At 42.2% G+C, this 18,608-nt stretch overlaps 1 protein-coding gene across 1 annotated transcript; it reads left to right on the forward strand.

Annotated features, from left to right (window-relative positions):
- Positions 1 to 808: 808 nt before the first annotated feature.
- Positions 809 to 2,617, forward strand: LOC139639485 (glial cell line-derived neurotrophic factor-like). Its single transcript, XM_071513590.1, has 2 exons — positions 809 to 1,055; positions 2,049 to 2,617. The coding sequence occupies exons 1-2, from the start codon at positions 821 to 823 to the stop codon at positions 2,615 to 2,617; spliced, it is 804 nt and encodes a 267-aa protein (XP_071369691.1). The 5' UTR covers positions 809 to 820.
- Positions 2,618 to 18,608: the final 15,991 nt, after the last annotated feature.

The following is an 18,608-nucleotide window of genomic DNA, read 5'->3' on the forward strand; positions in this document are numbered from 1 at the left end:
ACAGTGGCCCCATCCTTTCTCCCTCTCTCTCTCTCTCTGTCAGATCCGAGTACACAGACTGAGCCTATTTCATAACACAACTCCTCTAACCTCACCAGCTTCAGACCTCAAGTTCAATCAAGGATTTGGACTCCGTCTGCACCGGAGGTTCCTTCTTTACAAGTAGAGGGAGGTTTGTCTCTGTATCCCTAATGGTGGTGGTGACAGCAACAAGGCAGAGGATGGACTGTCAGACGTCACCACCACTCCCCATCTCTCTTTATAAACCTACCTCTTCCCCACTCACAGCTCAGTAGCAAGAATTGATGGAGGGTGGAGATGGGCAGAGGAGGCAGACAGATAAGGACAACCGACGTCACTCATCTGGCAATAGAAACCATGTGCGTTCAATGAAAACGCAGTGACGGACTGTAAACTGGGAATAACATTTTTTTTGTCCTCACGCGTCGTTGGACCCGTCCCTTTTGGACACAACTTCAGAGGGAAGTCTGGCTTCTGCGCGCTGCCCGTCTGTCTTCGGTTTCCTGCAACTCGGCTGCTGTTGCGCCACGCTTCATGTTTCTAGCGTTTGTCAACTTGCTTTTGAGTTATAACACAGCCTGCTGTTTATTTTCTTCTGGAGTTACACAGCCTCGTCCGGGAAAAGACAGTCCAATTTGGGTTCTACGTGGGAAACCCCGAACGGGAACACAAGGTGATGAACGCGCCCCACCTTTCCTCTCCAAATGTAAAATGTCTACACAGTCTTGCTGATTGATAGCCAGATGATACCTGTTGATTTTGCATCGCGCCATGTCCTTCTGTCGGACTGAAGTGGACAATGAAGTTATGGGATAGCCTGACCACTTGTTTGATCCTGCTGAGCGCCGTGCACGCCAGCCCTCTGCTGCTCCGAAACCGACGGTCCACGTCCACTACGAGGAGAGCGCGCGCCGCGGAGAGTCCCCTCGAGCTCCCGCCGGTTCAGATCCGACTGTCTATCACTTCCACAGGCAACAGCCGCGCGGAGGTGGACACCGACGGCAGGGAAGGGACGTCGGCTGGGGAAGAAAAATGTAAGAACGTCTGGCTTCCTCTGTAACACTGCCAAGAATCCTCCTAACAAGTCGCTTTAGTGATGAGTCTCTCATATATAGGCTATATATAGCCTATATATATATTAAATAAGTTTAAAGGGGATAGGTGTTTTCATTTGCTTCTAATGCAAATCAACTTGTTTGAAGAATTTTCCCGAATTAATTGTTATTTTCTTGATGGGCCTACCAGAGGCGTGATCCGCCTTGATTCAAGATCTTGGCACTTGTTCCCAGAAAATTCCTGAAACAAGTGAAACCGCAGTGGAAACAAGCGGAATTGTCACCAGATTTTTGAGTTGTTTTAAGAAAAATAAAAAAAAGATATCAAGACTGAATATGAAACCAAACTACTTGTTAAAATGGATTTTTTTTTGCAGTGTAGCCTATGCTTCCTGCATCTGTATAGTAGTGTCCTGAGGGCCTGTTGAACTTCATTGAATCATGTTGCAACTCACCCTGGCCTACCTGTCACCTCATCCACTGACCAGGCACACATACAGATGGAGGCATTCTGGTTTGATGCCATACTTTATTCATATCCCTCTCACAGCAAAAAATGCACAGACTTCAACATCCACTCTTACCAGGTTTTGACAGAGTGCTATTGAGCAAATACAGGGTGCACATTACACTGTTGTATGGGCTCTTACAACAGAATGGTGTTAATACAGCAGGCTGCATGGAGGCTGCTATCTTTTGTGCAGCTGATCCATTCTCAACATATTTACCAATTACATTAGCAATAAAACTATCTGGTGCATAATGGGATCAAGTTGTAACGTGAATGGGCGAGTTCACTTGGAATTCCTCTTCAGAAATACCTATGCAATTTTCAAATCCACACATGTAGTGTTGAACACCACGCAACCTTTTCAATAACCAATGTTATTTCAATAACCTATGTTATGGTGAAAAGTGAACACAGGATGTGCTGTCCAAAATGACACGGCCCTCTCTGTTAATGTCTTGCAGATACCATGGAGGAGCTGCTCCCAAACCAGTTTGAAGACGTGGTGGACTTCATCAAAGTGACCATCAGCAGAATACGACGCTCGTCCTCCACCACCGCCTCCTCCTCCTCCTCCTCCTCCACCGCCTCGCCCTCCGGCCTCAACCTGAGCTCCAGGACTCGACACAGAAGGGAGAGGAAGAAGGGAGCAGGCCAGTGGAGCGGTGGGAGAGGAAGAGGAGGAGAGACGAGGAGGAAGGTTAGAGGAGGGGGAGGCGGGGCGGGCGGTGGACGAGGACAGGGCTGCGTGCTGAAACAGATCCACCTCAACGTGACGGACCTGGGTCTGGGCTACCTCTCCAGCGAGGAAATGATATTCAAGTACTGCTCCGGACCCTGCAGGAAGTCCGAGACCAACTACGACAAAATCCTATACAATCTCGCTCACAACAGGAGGCTTCTGCCCAAGGACACGCCCCCGCACGCTTGCTGTCGGCCAATAGCGTTCGACGACGACCTCTCGTTCCTGGACGACAACCTCATCTACCACACCGTGAGGAAGCACTCCGCCAGGAAATGCGGTTGCGTGTAGGGAGTGGGAGCCGGTGTCAAGCTTTGTATGTTTTTTTTAATTCACTCCCGCTCTAAAGTATGATGTTGAGCTTTTTTTTTTTGATATTCTGAATGACAAGTCTGAGTTATCACATTATGGGGAAACATTCGACTTTGATGTATGGCTGTGTATGACTCCCTGAGTCCCTCAAAAGAGGAGTAAGTAAGGAGAGGACATTGGCATCACTGGTACTCCAATGTATGATTCCTAATGATGTCAATATCCCATCCTTTTCTTCTCCTCCTTGGGTCCGTCACAATGTCCAGGCTTTCATTTAGAACCTAAGCCTTAGATCACTAATAGGGGTGGGACGATATGCTTATCTCACGATACGATTCGATACACGATATGGGGTTCACGATTCGATACAACCATGATGCGATTCCAAGATGCCACAGATCTTTCTAGCAATATTTGGCAATTTAAAAATGTCATCACACAGTGCAAATAATATAATTGAAATAATTGAGAGCTTGTGAAATTGTGATGGGCAAGCCGTCTCGTGTGTGATTATTACAGCGGAATAAAATGTAGCGAGTATCACGATTCATTTTTCTGCAACACGATACGTATTGTCACTTTTTTGTATCGCGATATATTTAATTTCTGTATATCATCCCATCCCTAATCACTTACATGTTCAAACCCAACATGTGACTTTAAACCTTCCCATGGATTTTCAACCAAAAGGACACAACAGGCACAACAGACGATTCAGCAGACTCAATCTGTCTACTGTATAGCAAATATGTTACATGGCAAGCTTTATACACTTATGGATTGTATTTATGAAATCTTGACTTTATTAACTTATTATTGTTATTTATTTTGTTTTTTTTTATAAAATGAATAAATGCTATTTATTACTGTAATGTGATATCTTGAAGTGTGCCAAAGGTTCAAATCGAAGAAGTGAGTTTATGTGATATTTTCCTTACAGAAGCAGTAAAGGAGTAAGTGGTTTACATTGTAAAAGCATCTTTTACAGATCAAAACTGACCTTAAGTCAAACGTTTCCTTTACAGGTGTTTGTTCCCTCAATATCTTCCCTCATGTTCTTCCTCAATTTTAGTGTCAGCCTGTCAGATTGTTTTTCTTGTGTGCAAACAAGTGCTCCAGTAATTTCGTGGTTAGAAAAACCGTCTCCAAAAAGTTTAGTTCTCAACATAAATCAGGACCGAAGACTAGTCGATGATTATTCACTTTCCATGAAATGTCTTCTCACATTAATTTATGTTACAGAAACAAAGTTCTGTCGCTTTAAATCATGATTTACAACTTTATTTTTATACAGTATTCATTTTTAAATTGTTTCATTGAATTATTAATAAATGCATTCTTCCACAATGTATAGTGTATTCTGTAACTCATTTGCCGACACACAGGATTTGATGTTACAGTCCTTTGTCCCTCAATCCAGGGTGAACTTTCATACAGAATCCCAATGCTGGAACAGCAGCTCAGCAGACCAGAAACTGAATTGGATCAGCAAACAGTCTATTTTTTTTTTCCTTTCTCAGTTTTTGTTTGACAAGATTATATATATATAGCTACGTCTCTCTTGGGTCCTTTGAAAGTAAATGTCAGATCACATGGAAAAGAACAGAGGAGAGATGAAAGGATGAATAGAATCTGATGTTATCAAACGAGAGGAACAGGAAGGCAACAGAGGAGGGAGTGGAGGGAGGAACAGATCCACATGGTTTTCAGTCTTCCTTTCTGAAGAGCAGAAATTGATAGATGGAGAATAAACAGTAAGGTAAGATGCAGGAGCGGAGAATGGACGAGAGATGAAATTGCAAGGAAAACAAGAGTTATGAAAATTTGTGTTATTTTTCATAGTGCAATCATGCATCACTTTGCACCATGGGAACATTGCAACGCGTTAGGAAAAAATACTTTTTTTCCCCATTCGAAGGAAGTGAAGAGCTAAAATATATGTAGGAGGGGAGAAGAAAGAGGAAAAAAAAAACATGAGACAACATGATTAAAGGATGGAGAATATCCAAAGAAGACAATGATGTAGGAGTTGGAGAACATGAGAAGAGAAGATATATCTCGCTAAACTAGTGTGTGTGGTCGATATCCGATCCATCCTCTTCTCTCTCACATTACACACCCCTTCCTCTGCCTGTCTTCTGGACCATGACTCAATACAGCCTGGTTTATCAACTACAGGGCCGAGCCGGGCTAGCCAAGCCTTTCTCATTTTTCACGCAACTCATTTTCTCTATAAACAACATTCTGTGATTCCCCATGAGACGTTCTGAAACCAGAGATAAGTAGCAGCCATGCTCAGAAGCATTGATTAATATAGTTTGACAAGTGAGATTCCACTGGTAGCCATGTTTAGCTCTCCAGTTCTGCTCTAAGTAACTTGAAATCAGAGATGTTACCGTCTCAATGCTTGGAATTCTGATCTTCAGAATGTTGAACACGTCACCATGGTAACATTATGGAGGAAACTGGTACGTATCTCCAGCCAATACTTCTAGAGGAGTGGCAATAACAAATTGGTCATTCACTATACCACTATTTTCATAAATGAAAAGGAGCTTTAATTTAAAGTAAGGGCACAGTTCAGTTATTTTATTTGGTGTCCTCAATTTTACTGTCAGCTTAGATATGCAGTACACATAGAATGAGTCAACACTTTCCATAATCCACTTTCCATTACTCAGTTGTATTCCTTTAGTTTCCAAACCACAGATAAACCAATTGTGCTACAGCACAAAAAGGCCAGAGTCAAAACGCCTTAATGCACAACATTTTTTTTTTCATCACGGCACCCATTGTGCAGCTTGGCTAAACTCTATCAGTGCTCCTGGCTGTGCTGTTCTATAGTCTAATGTCTGCTTTGGAACCAAGTGGAACTTTTTTTTTTTTTTGAGTCAACCATCACAGGGCCAAGCCCTACTTGGCCCTGATGTGGAAAAATGGTATACAGTACAACAAGTGATTCCCCAGCTTTAGCTGTGGACAACAGAGGAAGCCATTAGAGCCAACTGACAACCAGAGGACAGCGTCATTAGTTAGATGAGTCTTCTGCTCTTTTGTTCACGGTGTCAGGGGAGCTAGTAATGAAGGGTAGTATTCCAGAGCAAGACACTGAGCTGGACACAGGAGTGTAACACAACACAAGCATTAGTGGTGAAGGGGATGGTGTTCCAACAGGTGCTAAATACTGGCAGCACTGCACACACTGGCTTTACAGGAACTGGTTTGGTGTTTTAAACACAACTTGGTAGAGCTGATATTTTAAATATCAGTCAAAGGAATACTCTCAGAATTAATTTGACATAAAATAGCATAAATGGAAATTACTGTAAAATGTGAATTAATTGGGCAGATGCATTTGTCATTGCAAGATGAAAAGGTTTATATGGAAATCTCCCCACTTGGGTGAGTGTGTAAAAAGGTTGCTGTTGGCCACTGAGCAACTCTACTGGAGCAGTTTAGGACTCAAAGGCCCTTTGACAGGCATTACTGAGGGTGGAGAAAGCACTTAATGTTCACTTCTCCCATGATTTCCAGGCCAGTCTGGAGATTCAAACCAGTGACCTCGCTATTACAAGTTGACATCTCTGACATTCAGGCCAACACCACTCTCTTTTGTGTTTGAAATTCTGGTTTCAAGATGGTTTCAAGATTTACATTACAAGAAGTTTTGCATCACTGTTCAAATTCTCATCACTCAACTCAAATCAGTGACCACTTTTGCCAGCATGTTTACAAGATGAAGCAATTGTGGGCAGAGCCCATCTCCCACTATTGTGCCAGCTAGCGTGAGAAAAGATACAAATGATAACCTAAATGTAATCAATGTTATATCAAATATGTTGTGGGTCTTTATGAGAGATCTGACAAACCACAACAACTTCTTTGTCCCGCTGCTCTGGAATCTCTCAATATGACTCAGTCTATAAGAGGAGTCAACTGTAAATGCAACCGCAGGAAAGTGAGGACAGACATAATTGCCACAGTCATCACAGATGAAAAGAAACAATAGAGCTACCAGTTCAAGTAGAATTACGACAACACAGGACAGAAATCGTTGGTATTTCTGCTATCTAACCCAGTTTTTCTTAAAATATAGCTCAGGATTCAAAGAGGCATATCTAGTATCTACTCATATTCATAAGTGGCGTCTTTTAATGAGCCTGGATCTCTGAATGAGAAACTATGTTTTTCATTCGGGTCTTAAAATGCCTAAGAACCTCTGGTCTAAACCAACATACAAACAAAAGAGGAGAGCTACCGTTTCACTGCTAAACATCACTGTCACAAAATGGACAGTAAAAACTACAACATTTTTCAGTCCAGGAATTTGGCTTTGCCCCGGGGACAAGCCTAAAGAAAACACACGAGTATCCTTGTTATGTAGGGGCCCACCAGAAACAGGCCTGTGACCCATTCTGTGCCATAGTTTAAGAAACACTGCAGCACTGTCGTTTGACTGGCTGCAACACAAAGCAGAGGCAGAGGGGATTAACATGGAGCTGTAACCGCACTGTACGCAGACTGATCATCATCGTCAACTGGCCTACTGCCAAACCTCTAGTCTGGACCACCAGCCACAGACTCTTCACTCATCACTATTATCACACACACACACACACATGAACACGTGTTATCAGTCATCACTATGGTGAACTACAGATGGAGTATACAATTATTCAGCCAATGGCCAATGTCTGCTCTGTTCTGGAGTACAAGCAGGATCTCATGCTGTCACTGTCAGGTCAAACCCATGAAGAGAGAGAACATTCGGCATTTCACACTTTCTCACATCATAACGTCAGTGTCCTGATATTTAGTAAAACCCTCGATTTTAAAAAAGTCAACTTTTCGAGAAAACGTTTTGCATTTTCCATTGATTTCCATTCCATTCTGTTGGGACATCACTGGTATGGCTTGGGTTCAGGGCCATAAAACATTTTTTCTTTTGCTTCTAGGAACTATGTCAGGTCAAATATAATAAATTGGAGATAAAGTTTCTGCAGCACACAAATGATAAGCATGATGTAGTCATTTGATATTTTGGGGTCATGGGTCATTGTTATCAGACGGGGGTACTTGCCCCGGTGTAAAACATAACTATTAATCATATTTCACCCCCCCTCTTGACTGCTGCTGTTGCGGTAGGGAGTGGTGAGTGGTGAGGGGTGTGAATGTAACTCTATCATGTACGGCTTCGTGTCTGCGAGGTGTTGACTCAGGGTCCACATGGTTAAATATTCAGGTGAAACCCGAGAGGGCGTCTTCTAACGTTCTGTCTCTGCCTCACACCTGTGCTACATCACTGTGTGTGTGTGTGTGTGTGTGTGTGTATTCGTAGAGGCACTGATGTATAAACCCCTATTTAAATGAGCGTTTTTGAAGATGAGAGAAACTGACAGCCTTTCCACTGCAGCTCAAAAAACTGTTTTATTGGAAAAATGTGAAGTTTTAACCTTGTCAGCAGTTACATATTAAACCACTTGGTTCTCATTAAAGGTGTGACCACAGAATTTGAATTGATAGAACGGTCATTCCCATTCAAATCTACACTGTTGAATGGTCGTTTGGCTGGTTCACTTACAATGGCTGCCATTGAATGTTTGATAATGTTGTCAAGGAAATCAGTGTTGATTGGGGTATGACAGTCAGAAACCTCATGTGTTACCATGGCAATATCATTATTTGGATGAATGTTCCAGTGACAGTTAGAACATTCTTACTTACTGAGTCTCAGTTCAACTCAGTTCAAGTTGGCTTTACAAGAAAAAGTTATGCGTTACCAAAGCATTCAGTGTGATCATAGGTCAATATTACTATAATTACATACAATAAAATCATCATTGTAATATTTTAGTATATAGGGAACATATATACCAGTATGTACACACAGAAAAGTAAACCACAGTACAGCAAATTACAGTGTCTTATCTTCCTTATCAGTTCAAACCATTTCTCTGGCCATCTTCCTCTCCAAGTACATTGGGGAGAGAGCAGAGAAATCTAGTGTCAAAATTTTGAATTTATTTAAAGAAATTTACATTTCAAGAGTCTCATGTTTTCTGTCCACACATGGAACAATGTCCGTTTACATGACAACACCATAAAAATTCTATGGAAGCCATGTTTGGTGTACCAAAGGAAATTACCACGATAGACCAAGAAGTGTCCTTTCTATCCATTCAAGGTCTGTGTGTGCAACAACCTTAAATCTCTGTCTATGTCACTATTACTACAACGGGACAGTGAAGTCTCAGCTTTAATCCTATTTTACCGATGGTTTCGTGTGCAAGAACCTATGATTTCAGCTATATTAGGTTGATGTGCAGACCCCATCTAATAAAACAGGCACAGTTGTTATGCTCGGCCAATGTAAAAATAGTAATCCTCTCTTATCCGATGCTTTACGGTGAAAGACTCTGTTGCCCTGCCATGCCAGCACTGGTCTTGAGAGTTTATGAGTGTAAACCCGTATCTGAATGAGTGCCCCGTGAATGAATGCAGGCCAAGCCGAAGAGTGGCAGACAGAGAGAGTGAAAGACGGGCAGGTCGATGACGTGGTTTTCCATCCGCTTCTGTCTGTGTTGTTAAGTGTACGATCAGAAGTAATAGCTCACAGACGGACAGTAGCCCTGCTGGAGTGGAAGCTGTCCGTTCCACTCTGACACACTACATCAAGCACAGAGTTTACTGCTGAGATGATGTGACGGCCTGTTTGAAAGGCGTGTGATCCTGAATGACCCTGTCACACACACACACGCACACACACACACACACACACACACACACACACACACAAAGGAACATAGAGTGACATAAAAAAACGCATCTCTTTCTCTCTTTCCCTCATAAGCCTGCATACACATACACAATTCATATTTGGCCTCTTTGATCTGACCAGCCAGCATTCACATGTCTCAGTTAGAGGAAAACTTGTTCAAAATCCAAAAATCTATATTTATTTTGGTCTATCACACAGTATGTACTGCTCAGTGGCATTTCTACCCATCAAACTGATTATCAAAGTTTTGTCTGAGTTTTGATCTTGGTTCACCACCGAACTTAGAGGGTCATTTGTGTGAAACTTCTGCCTGTGTAACTTGTTTATCAGATAAACCCAATACTGCATGATCGCATCATAAGACTTGTTGTCAACTTTCAACTTTAACCTGGGGGTCAAGGGTTTCTGGGAGTTAAAGTTTATTTAGAGAGTAATGAGTCAGATGTGAGTAGATCTGATAGGGCAATGTTGGTATGTGTGTGTGTGTGTGTGTGTGTCCCACCCGTTCCTGTATACTTGCCTGCTAATGTGCCTGTCTGTGAGCACAAATGTGTGTGCACCTGGGTGTATGTGTGTCCAAAAAACACAGACACACAGACACAGATAGACAGGCAGACACACACACACACACACACACACGCACAAGATTAGTGCTTTCCCGGGACATGAAGGAGATCGGGGCCAGACAGACAAATGAGTTTGAACACGAATCGGGCTTGGTTTCAGGCTAAGTTCATTTATTTAACTGTTTGGATTGCTGCTAGCTGTTTCATAACACCGCTGCTGTCAGATCAAAACCTTCTATCTCCAAAAAGCAGCAATTAAGAAAAACAACATGAAACACGAACTTCAAACAGCCTTGATTAACGGCCATTCCATTTTTGTAACTTAATTAAAACTTCATGGCCCCTGAGGTCATGTAATTTGCTCCATCCATAAGGGAGCGTGCGTCAGGTCAAGTAAACATATAAACATCACGAAAAAGGGAGTTACAAGGTTTTCACATGGCAACACACAACATTTTACAGCTGTTCTCTGGGGCTACAAAGGATATAAATGTTACAAAAAGGATATAGTATACACTGTCAATACATCAGTACACATTCCTCTCATCATTTACACATGTGGGTCTGAACCACCTCTGCTACACTGAGGTACAGAGTGGAACCATTCTAATCTCCTTTGTAAACACAGTAGTGGTGTGTGTGTGTGTGTGTGTGTGTGTGTGTGTGTGTGTGTGTGTGTGTGCGTGTGTGTGTCTAAGACCCCGAGAGGCAACCCAGGCCCCTAACTCACCTCTCATCCTCCCCACACGCGGAAACAGCAGACCTCCCTCTCTCCCTTCACACCATCCCTCCTCCTCCCTCTATCTTTCGATTATACCGCCATCCTCCCACATCTCTAAATATCCTTCCCCCCATCCCCTCTTCCTTGTGCCCCCCCCCCCCCCCCCCCCCCTTTGCGTTTTGATGTCCCTCTGCTTCATCCATTAATGTCTCCATCCTTCCATCCTTCTGTTTTCTTGTTCCCCCTTTTACCTCCTGTGAGTAAACGCAGGATTTGGCTCGCTGCCACGTCCCATCTCTGTGTCTTCTGTGTCTGTGTGTGTGTGCGAATCCTTGTGTCTGTGTGTATGTTCCCTTTTGTTAAAGGGAGGAACCTCTCACTTCCTTCATAAACACCTTGGTGGTATGCAAAGGATCTGCAGCGAGGACTACGAACTCCTTCACTCTCCGTAACTGCAGTTATGCCTCGTAAAAAACACATCAAAAGACAGAAAAACAGGGAAAAATAGGCAAAACCTTGGCTTGATATTTCACTTGACAGTGTGCTCATTTTTCTGAAAAGACACTTGGACTTCTAATTGGCATCTTAGAAGTTGGACTGGATAATCTGTGTCAGTAAGCATCAACCCTACCAGCTGCAGGAGTGCTGATCTCTAACTGACTCTGCACTCTGACCTATTTCCCATATAGGGATCAATAAAGTATCATATTATTAGTCTTACCATGTTCTCAAACATCTCACCTACACACATACAGTATATTCACCTAATAGATACATGAGGTCCAAATACATACATGAGAACTGGAAACTAACCTGTAACAAAAAATAAACTCAACTTTGTGAAGCCCTATCTGTCTAAATCCAGTCTGTATTCAGGGAGGAAAATACATGTCATACTGTCAGCACTTGTTGTGTCAGTATATGATGTGGTGCAGCTCATACACACAGGCACAAATTATTTCATTTTCTGCCTCTGGACAATTTTCCATTTCTTTGATTTCCTTCCCCGTCATTTTATGCTTGTCATTATTGCGCTCTCCCATTTTCCAGGCTTTTGTGTTCTGTTGCCACTTGCTGGTCATCTTGATTTTGTTGTATTTTGTGCTTCTTTATTTTGTTTGTTTTGAGGTGAGTTATATTTATAAGCCACTGGGTCATTTTTCTTTGTCTCACCAGCAGACATTTGTGCTCCTGGCCGTGAGTAACTAAACTAAACTAAACTAAACTAAACTAAACTAAACTAAACTAAACTAAACTAAACTAAACTAAACTTATCCATTCTCTATGGTCATGGTCATCATCTTGAAAGGAGAAATAGCATTGCTAAGAGGTACCAAATCCAGCAACTCAGATTTATCTGGGAATTTCCAATCTGTATCTCTGTATCTCTCTCTCTCTCTCTCCCTCTCTCACTACCTCTATATCTTTCCCTTCCTCTCCAGCTTTGCACCTCTGTCTCTCAGGCCATTCTTCCTTTTCTCTCAGCACTGTCACAAGATAATAAATCTGTTGAACACAAATCTGTTATTGCGGGGAAGTGCCGTATCTCACAGGTTGGTTTTAGTGTCTGACAATGTCTCAAACACACACACACACACACACACACACACACACACACACACACAAACAAACACACAAACAGACACATGAGTACAGTACTCCATATCATCCAACACAGGCCACATCCATACTCTCAGCTCGGGCCAAATGGAAAGAACAACACTGCAGCATGCCAAAAATTGACATACCACCGAACCATGTGTGTATACATAAATCTACCGCTCATCAGGATGCTAAAACAATATGGGCTTTCCAACCATGTAAGCAAGCATTCCTCTCTGATAGCTGTGCACTGATCATGAAATAGGAGCAGCATTGCACAAGTGTTTTCTGTCTTTGTCCTCAGGGGAAAATTCATAGCGCTACAACTAAACATTTGGTATCATTTATCCTAAGCTATAAAGATGACGATTTATAGATTTAAACCTCTTAATTCAATGTGATCTTTCAAACTAAGTTTCAATGTTTATGATAATTTTCATGCCGTTTCCGCTGCACTGGATAGTATACAGTGGGAAGAAACAGGAGAGATGCTGGGCAGGGGAGGGAGCGGGGGTTTAGAGTGACATGAGCATAAAGTCATACGCCAGATTCAAACCCACAACACTGTGAATATACTGTATAGCTACTCTAGCCAACTCATCCACAGGGATGCTGAAAGAAATATCAAAAATGCAGACTTTCAATAAAAAAAGAGCATGCAAAGCAATGACTCACACCATTTGAAATGTGAATGCATTGAAAAACAACATTCCCACTAAAGACCAAATCCAAAGACAGACATTAGTGTGTGACATCCCTAAAATACCTACAGCAGTATTTACAAGCCTCTGATCCTCTAACAGACATCTGTTTCCCCCCTGAGGTGAATGGACCCTGAAATGGATCCTACTAAGCCAGAAAATGACTCACAGAACGAAAGCGGGGAGCGAACAGTTCAAACCTCTGACTCACAACCCCTTTATAACCCCGCTATAACCTCCCATAGTCTCGAGTGACCCTCTTATGACCCCTCATAGTGCCTTAATAACCCCCATTCAAGCCTGAGTGAGCAGAGACAGAACTGGCGGAAATTTGATATGCCATGTTCGGTTGCCCTGTAATTCACTCACATCACAACTACCCCATCCCCTCCACCTCCCCCTCTTCCCAAAATCCACATGCAAGTATATCTGCCAGCAAGTATGCAGGCACTTCAACATGGCCACACACTCACACACATATGAACACACACACACACACCATTGACTGATGTCCCTGTGTTGAAGGCTTGGGAGAAAGACTGCTACTTTTCACCCTGATCGAGCAAAAAAGGGGTCAGAAGAGAAGAGGGAAAATGATACACCATGTTTATTTGCCCTTTGATTCATATAAGTTATGCCATATGGTGGATGTTTTCGCCCCAAAGTATCTTACGCCACCGTGAATCAGACACATTTTTTTTAACACAGATTACCAGAACAGGAAACAAAACATTGACTGTGGCAATGTTAGTGCCATGCTCTGACCATTGAGGTACACCAAGGTACACAGGACAACGCTCACCATCCCAAAAACATCTCTTCTCTACTCCGGATGGTGGGAAAACAAAATCTTGAGACACACTGTCTTGATCTTATAGGCTACATACACACTAAACACAGAGCTCATACTTTTAGTTCTAACAGCCTTCCATCATCCAGTTTTCCTGCCCTCTCCCAAAAACATCTGTTTCACCAAATAACACTTAACTTTTCATGTTACTATACACTGCCCATCAAAAGTTTAGGGACACCTAGCTCTTGAAAATGTTCGATAAATAAGCATATTTTCTTTGTCGGTTTGCAATAACTTAAACCCATGAACATGAAGCTGAGTGTTGAATATCCAAAGTATTAGTAAATAGGTATTTTATGTCAGCAAAAGCATTGCTGCATTTTTTTCTCACTTCTTCATTGAAAAATAACAGAGAAAATCAAATAGTACTTTGAAAATTTAGAAAAGTCATGGTGTTCCCAAACTTTTGACAAGCAGTGCATGTTGTCAATGCGCCAATCATAAACCAGTGTCTCTCAAAGCTACAAACCAGAGAACCAAGAGTCTAATCGGTGATTCATTATAGAGCTGCTAAATTAACCGTGAATAGGGGGCTTGAAGAAATTTGGACCTGAAGAAACCTTTATACTCAAATGAGCTACAATTCATGATGCGGCTGAACGTTATGAACCACAAAATGTTCTCTTATCCCCAGAAAAACACCCTGGGTAGAATCCCAGTCACTTTTCCACATTTTGTTCTTTTTGGAGCTGTGTACCTGGCCATGGCATCGCTGATTCACGACTGGGATTAACTCTTCATTCTTGTTTTCTGGCTAAATCTGTGGTGATTGCTGCATGCTGTTGATATGACAAACCGTAGTAAGACAAAAGAATAACATTTGAGTGATGGTGTGATTTAACCCTTGAGATGAATTATGAGCATATTATGGAGCAGGTGAGATGGAAAAACATGCAGCATGTACACCAGTCACTCAGTATGTCTTTTATTCCACAGAAGAGAGCCTGATTACATTGCGCTTCACACCGAGACTGACAACACAGGAAACTGCCATAATGTCAACAGAGCAACACAGGAAGCTGTCATCAAAGGAACCCAAACAAGGAGGAACCATCGACCTCACACATGCAGAGGGAGCAGTGCGAATGCAAAAGGTCACGCAGAAGACTGTGATGACAGAGCGAGACACTTTAGACTCGTTTTAGGCTGCAGTCAAGACCACCTCAGTAGAATTCAGCACAAATCAACACCAAAGACAGGTCCAGTCCAAGTGAAAATGGGAAAAATTTAGTCTTATTTGAGTTGTTCCAAATCAATGCCAAAACAGTGGTCTAACCTTTCAAACTTGGTTCGAAATTGATACTCAGCGGTGAATTCTCTGAGGAGCATAACACATTACCCAAAACAACAATGGAAAAGGTGCCGTGTGTAATTGTCAAATGATTCTGAGATTATTTGCATTGGTGTTGGACAGAAACACAATATCTAAAAACGAAAATGAATGACCGGTGAAAACCACATCAAGGCTACAACAAATTCTGACACAAGACCAAGACTTTCAAAATGATACCGAGGCTCAAGATCAAGACCAGACTCAAATGTTAAATGAACATGTAATGGAAAGCCATTTGTGTCCACATGTGGATCAGAGTCTCACAATTCAATCAATACTTCAGTAGATCAATGTAGCAAGGCACTAAAGGCAGAGCAAAATCTGCCTTTAGTTCACCATATATTTGACAACCTTAAAATGATGCATGGGCATGTCTGTTTGTTTTTTTGTTTGTGTTGTTAGTAATAATGATTGTATGTCAAACATCAAAAGTCCCATGCGATTAGATAGATGGCAAAATTGCGAAAATCTGAATCTTATTACAAAAGTTGCGTCATTATTCCATGCCACACACACACACACACACATTTATAGCAGGAGTTGATTTGTCTTCCAAATCTGGAGACAATTAGTTTCTGGAACAGGAATAAAAATGCCAGAGCTCGTCATAATGTAGGTCTAAGGAAGACAGATTTCAGCTACACAATGGTGTTTTGACAGGGAGCTGGAGAGGAGAAAATGGGAGAGAGCGTGGCTGAACTATAATACAGATCTCTGTCTCTCTCTCTTTATCTCTCACTCTTCTCTTTCTCTCTGCCCCCATTTCCCACATCTGTACAACAGATTATTCTAGTGGCGGATGGGCGAGATTAACCCCTAATAAGACTCCACATTAACACCTCCCTGCTCTACCGTGTCCGCCTGTCCTTGTCTTGACGGATTAGCTGCAGAAAGCCGTATGGATGACGCGGCCTCACGGTACATGGCAAGTCAGTGACGCACACCTTCCCCACATCATGGAGGGGGGGGGGGGGGGAGAAGAAGAAGAAGATATCCTTTGCATTTGGGCCCTGTCTTTATATCTCACTCTTCTTCTTTGCATCTGAATGTCTCTCTCTATCTCTCTCTCACTTTCATTGGCACACACGCATGCACACCATGACATACCTCCTCCTTACCTCTCCCTTCTGTTAGAGGCCCCATGGGAGTTACACACACACACACACACACACACACACACACACACACACACACAATCCCTAGAAGAACTGAGCTTTTGACCATGGCAGGGTCATATTGACTTCCCCTGTGTGATGGCAGGAACATACAGTGTATTAAGAATTCATGGTGCATGTCTTTGACTCCAACGATCCATGATAGAATAGATCCACAAAGGCTGAGGGCGGCAACAGTAAGCCAACAGTGGAGACACACACACACACACACACACACACACACACTCGCAAGCAAACGTGGCATCCACACACACATTTCTAGTCATAGAAGCACAAACACACAGGAATTTACACAAACACACACGTTTATGTAAACATAAGCACATAAATGCATGCACGTGGGCTGGCACACATGCTGAAACAGTCACACACACACACACACACACACGCAAACACAAACATTTATGCCAACATGCACATGTCTCTGGGGGCACAAACATTCCAAGATACACAAACAATGACTTTCACTTTCTCACACACGCAAAGGTGTACACACACACACACACACATACAGTCTTGAGTCATGTCAAACTGTTTGTATGGATGCCACTTGTCTTTAGAGATTTGAATAACCAAAAGAACAAACTTTATCTTGCGGTTTACTTTTAGGATTTTAGGATTAAGTCTCTGTAGGTATTAACACATGCCATCGGCCTTTCTCCTTTCTTTCTCTTCCTGCTTTTCATTCTCCTTTCTCTCGCCCCCCACCCAACCCACCCAACCCACCAAGGACCTGGGTTGCCTCCTCCTGTGGTGGAAGTTATCCATCACATTTTTCATTCCCTCTCTCCATGGAGCCCCTCACAATCACCTCATCTCTCCTCATCACATCTGCCAAAACATTTCTCTCTCACGCTTGCAGCACTGAAGGTTTTCAAACATCCCCCTGAAAAAGGTTCTAAAGTCTTTACTGTATTGGCAAAGGAGATATGATAATGAGATTGGTGTTTACGGGACGGGCCATTGGCCAATTCTCAGGACGCCGCTTCTTGCTTGCTTGCTTTGGTTTTGTTAAAGAAAACACCCTCAGATACACTTTGCAATGAAGTGTTGTAATTGACCTTTTCCTCAATCTGCCTCGTCTGCTTCTACTTCAGTTAGTGATTTCTTACATTTCCCAGAATGCCTTTCAACAACCCTCAGAGAATGTCCCTGGACTTGTATTCAGCTGGGTGTAGGTGGAGAGACCAATAACGGTAGTGATATCACTAGCGTAGTAAGAGCAAGAGAGCGAGTTTTCCAGTTGTGAAAAAGAGAGCGTCGCACACTACTCAAAACGCAGCGTGTCTCGTGGCTGCATTGCATCATGGTATACTGAAGCTAATGTCAAATGGGAATCTCTTCCTCTCCTACGATGGATTTCTCTCTGTCTGATTGTTGAACGTCGATGCAAACCTGTGAGTCTATTAAGCTCTTTATCTTTGATCCTGATGAACTGACACTAAAACCTGATGTTTTAAGTTGATGTTTTAGATAGCTGACATTTTTCAATCATCTACATTTGGCCAGTTATCTAATAAGAAAGTTATTTATGTTATTTAATAAGAAAAATACCACCAAATCAAACAACAAAATAAACCAAGAAATGTCAGGTACATCACCAACAGCTGCTTTTAACAATGTTAAAGTGTTTTAGGGTGGATTTCTCCTTAATGTGGAACAACACAGAATTGGAAAAAGGTGCAGTTCTGCAAAAATCATAAATCAACACCACTGTGTCCAAACAGAGCAGCTAAATCAGAAAACAGACATCTTTATGTGAAGAGGATCCTTTGGGCCTGTGAACTCCAAGTTTCATAAGACAGACCAGTGTTTGATAAAAACTGGATCAAGGCCCAATCGTGAGACAGAGGAAGATAAAAACCTTTCCGCAAATAATTTTTTAGTGGTGAATCAATGTAGTAGTTAGAAAAGCAAGCTGGGGATTGTAAGATTGCTGGTTTGAATCATTAGACTGGATGGAAAAAAAATGGGTGGGGGAAGTGAATGAGTGAATTCCTGGACAAGACCCCAAATACAATTGCAAACCCTGACAGTGTAGCTGCTCACTGACCAATATTAAAACACTGGTTGTAAGTTGTGGATGTGTGTATGACCCCTAACTCCTTGCAAGTAGTAACCCAGACCTCTTCTGTAATGTATTTAGTCAACTTGTCTGGATAAGTAAGGCTTAAATAAATTGAAAAAAATATATATACACATATTCTTTATTCAACAAAATAAACAAATTAAGCTAAATAA

The sequence above is a fragment of the Centroberyx affinis genome, unplaced genomic scaffold (genome assembly GCF_046629955.1).
Source record: "Centroberyx affinis isolate AG114_WGS23_722 - 3 ecotype Tasmania unplaced genomic scaffold, CSIRO-AGI_Caff_v1 ptg000281l_1, whole genome shotgun sequence".
Lineage (NCBI taxonomy): Eukaryota > Metazoa > Chordata > Actinopteri > Beryciformes > Berycidae > Centroberyx > Centroberyx affinis.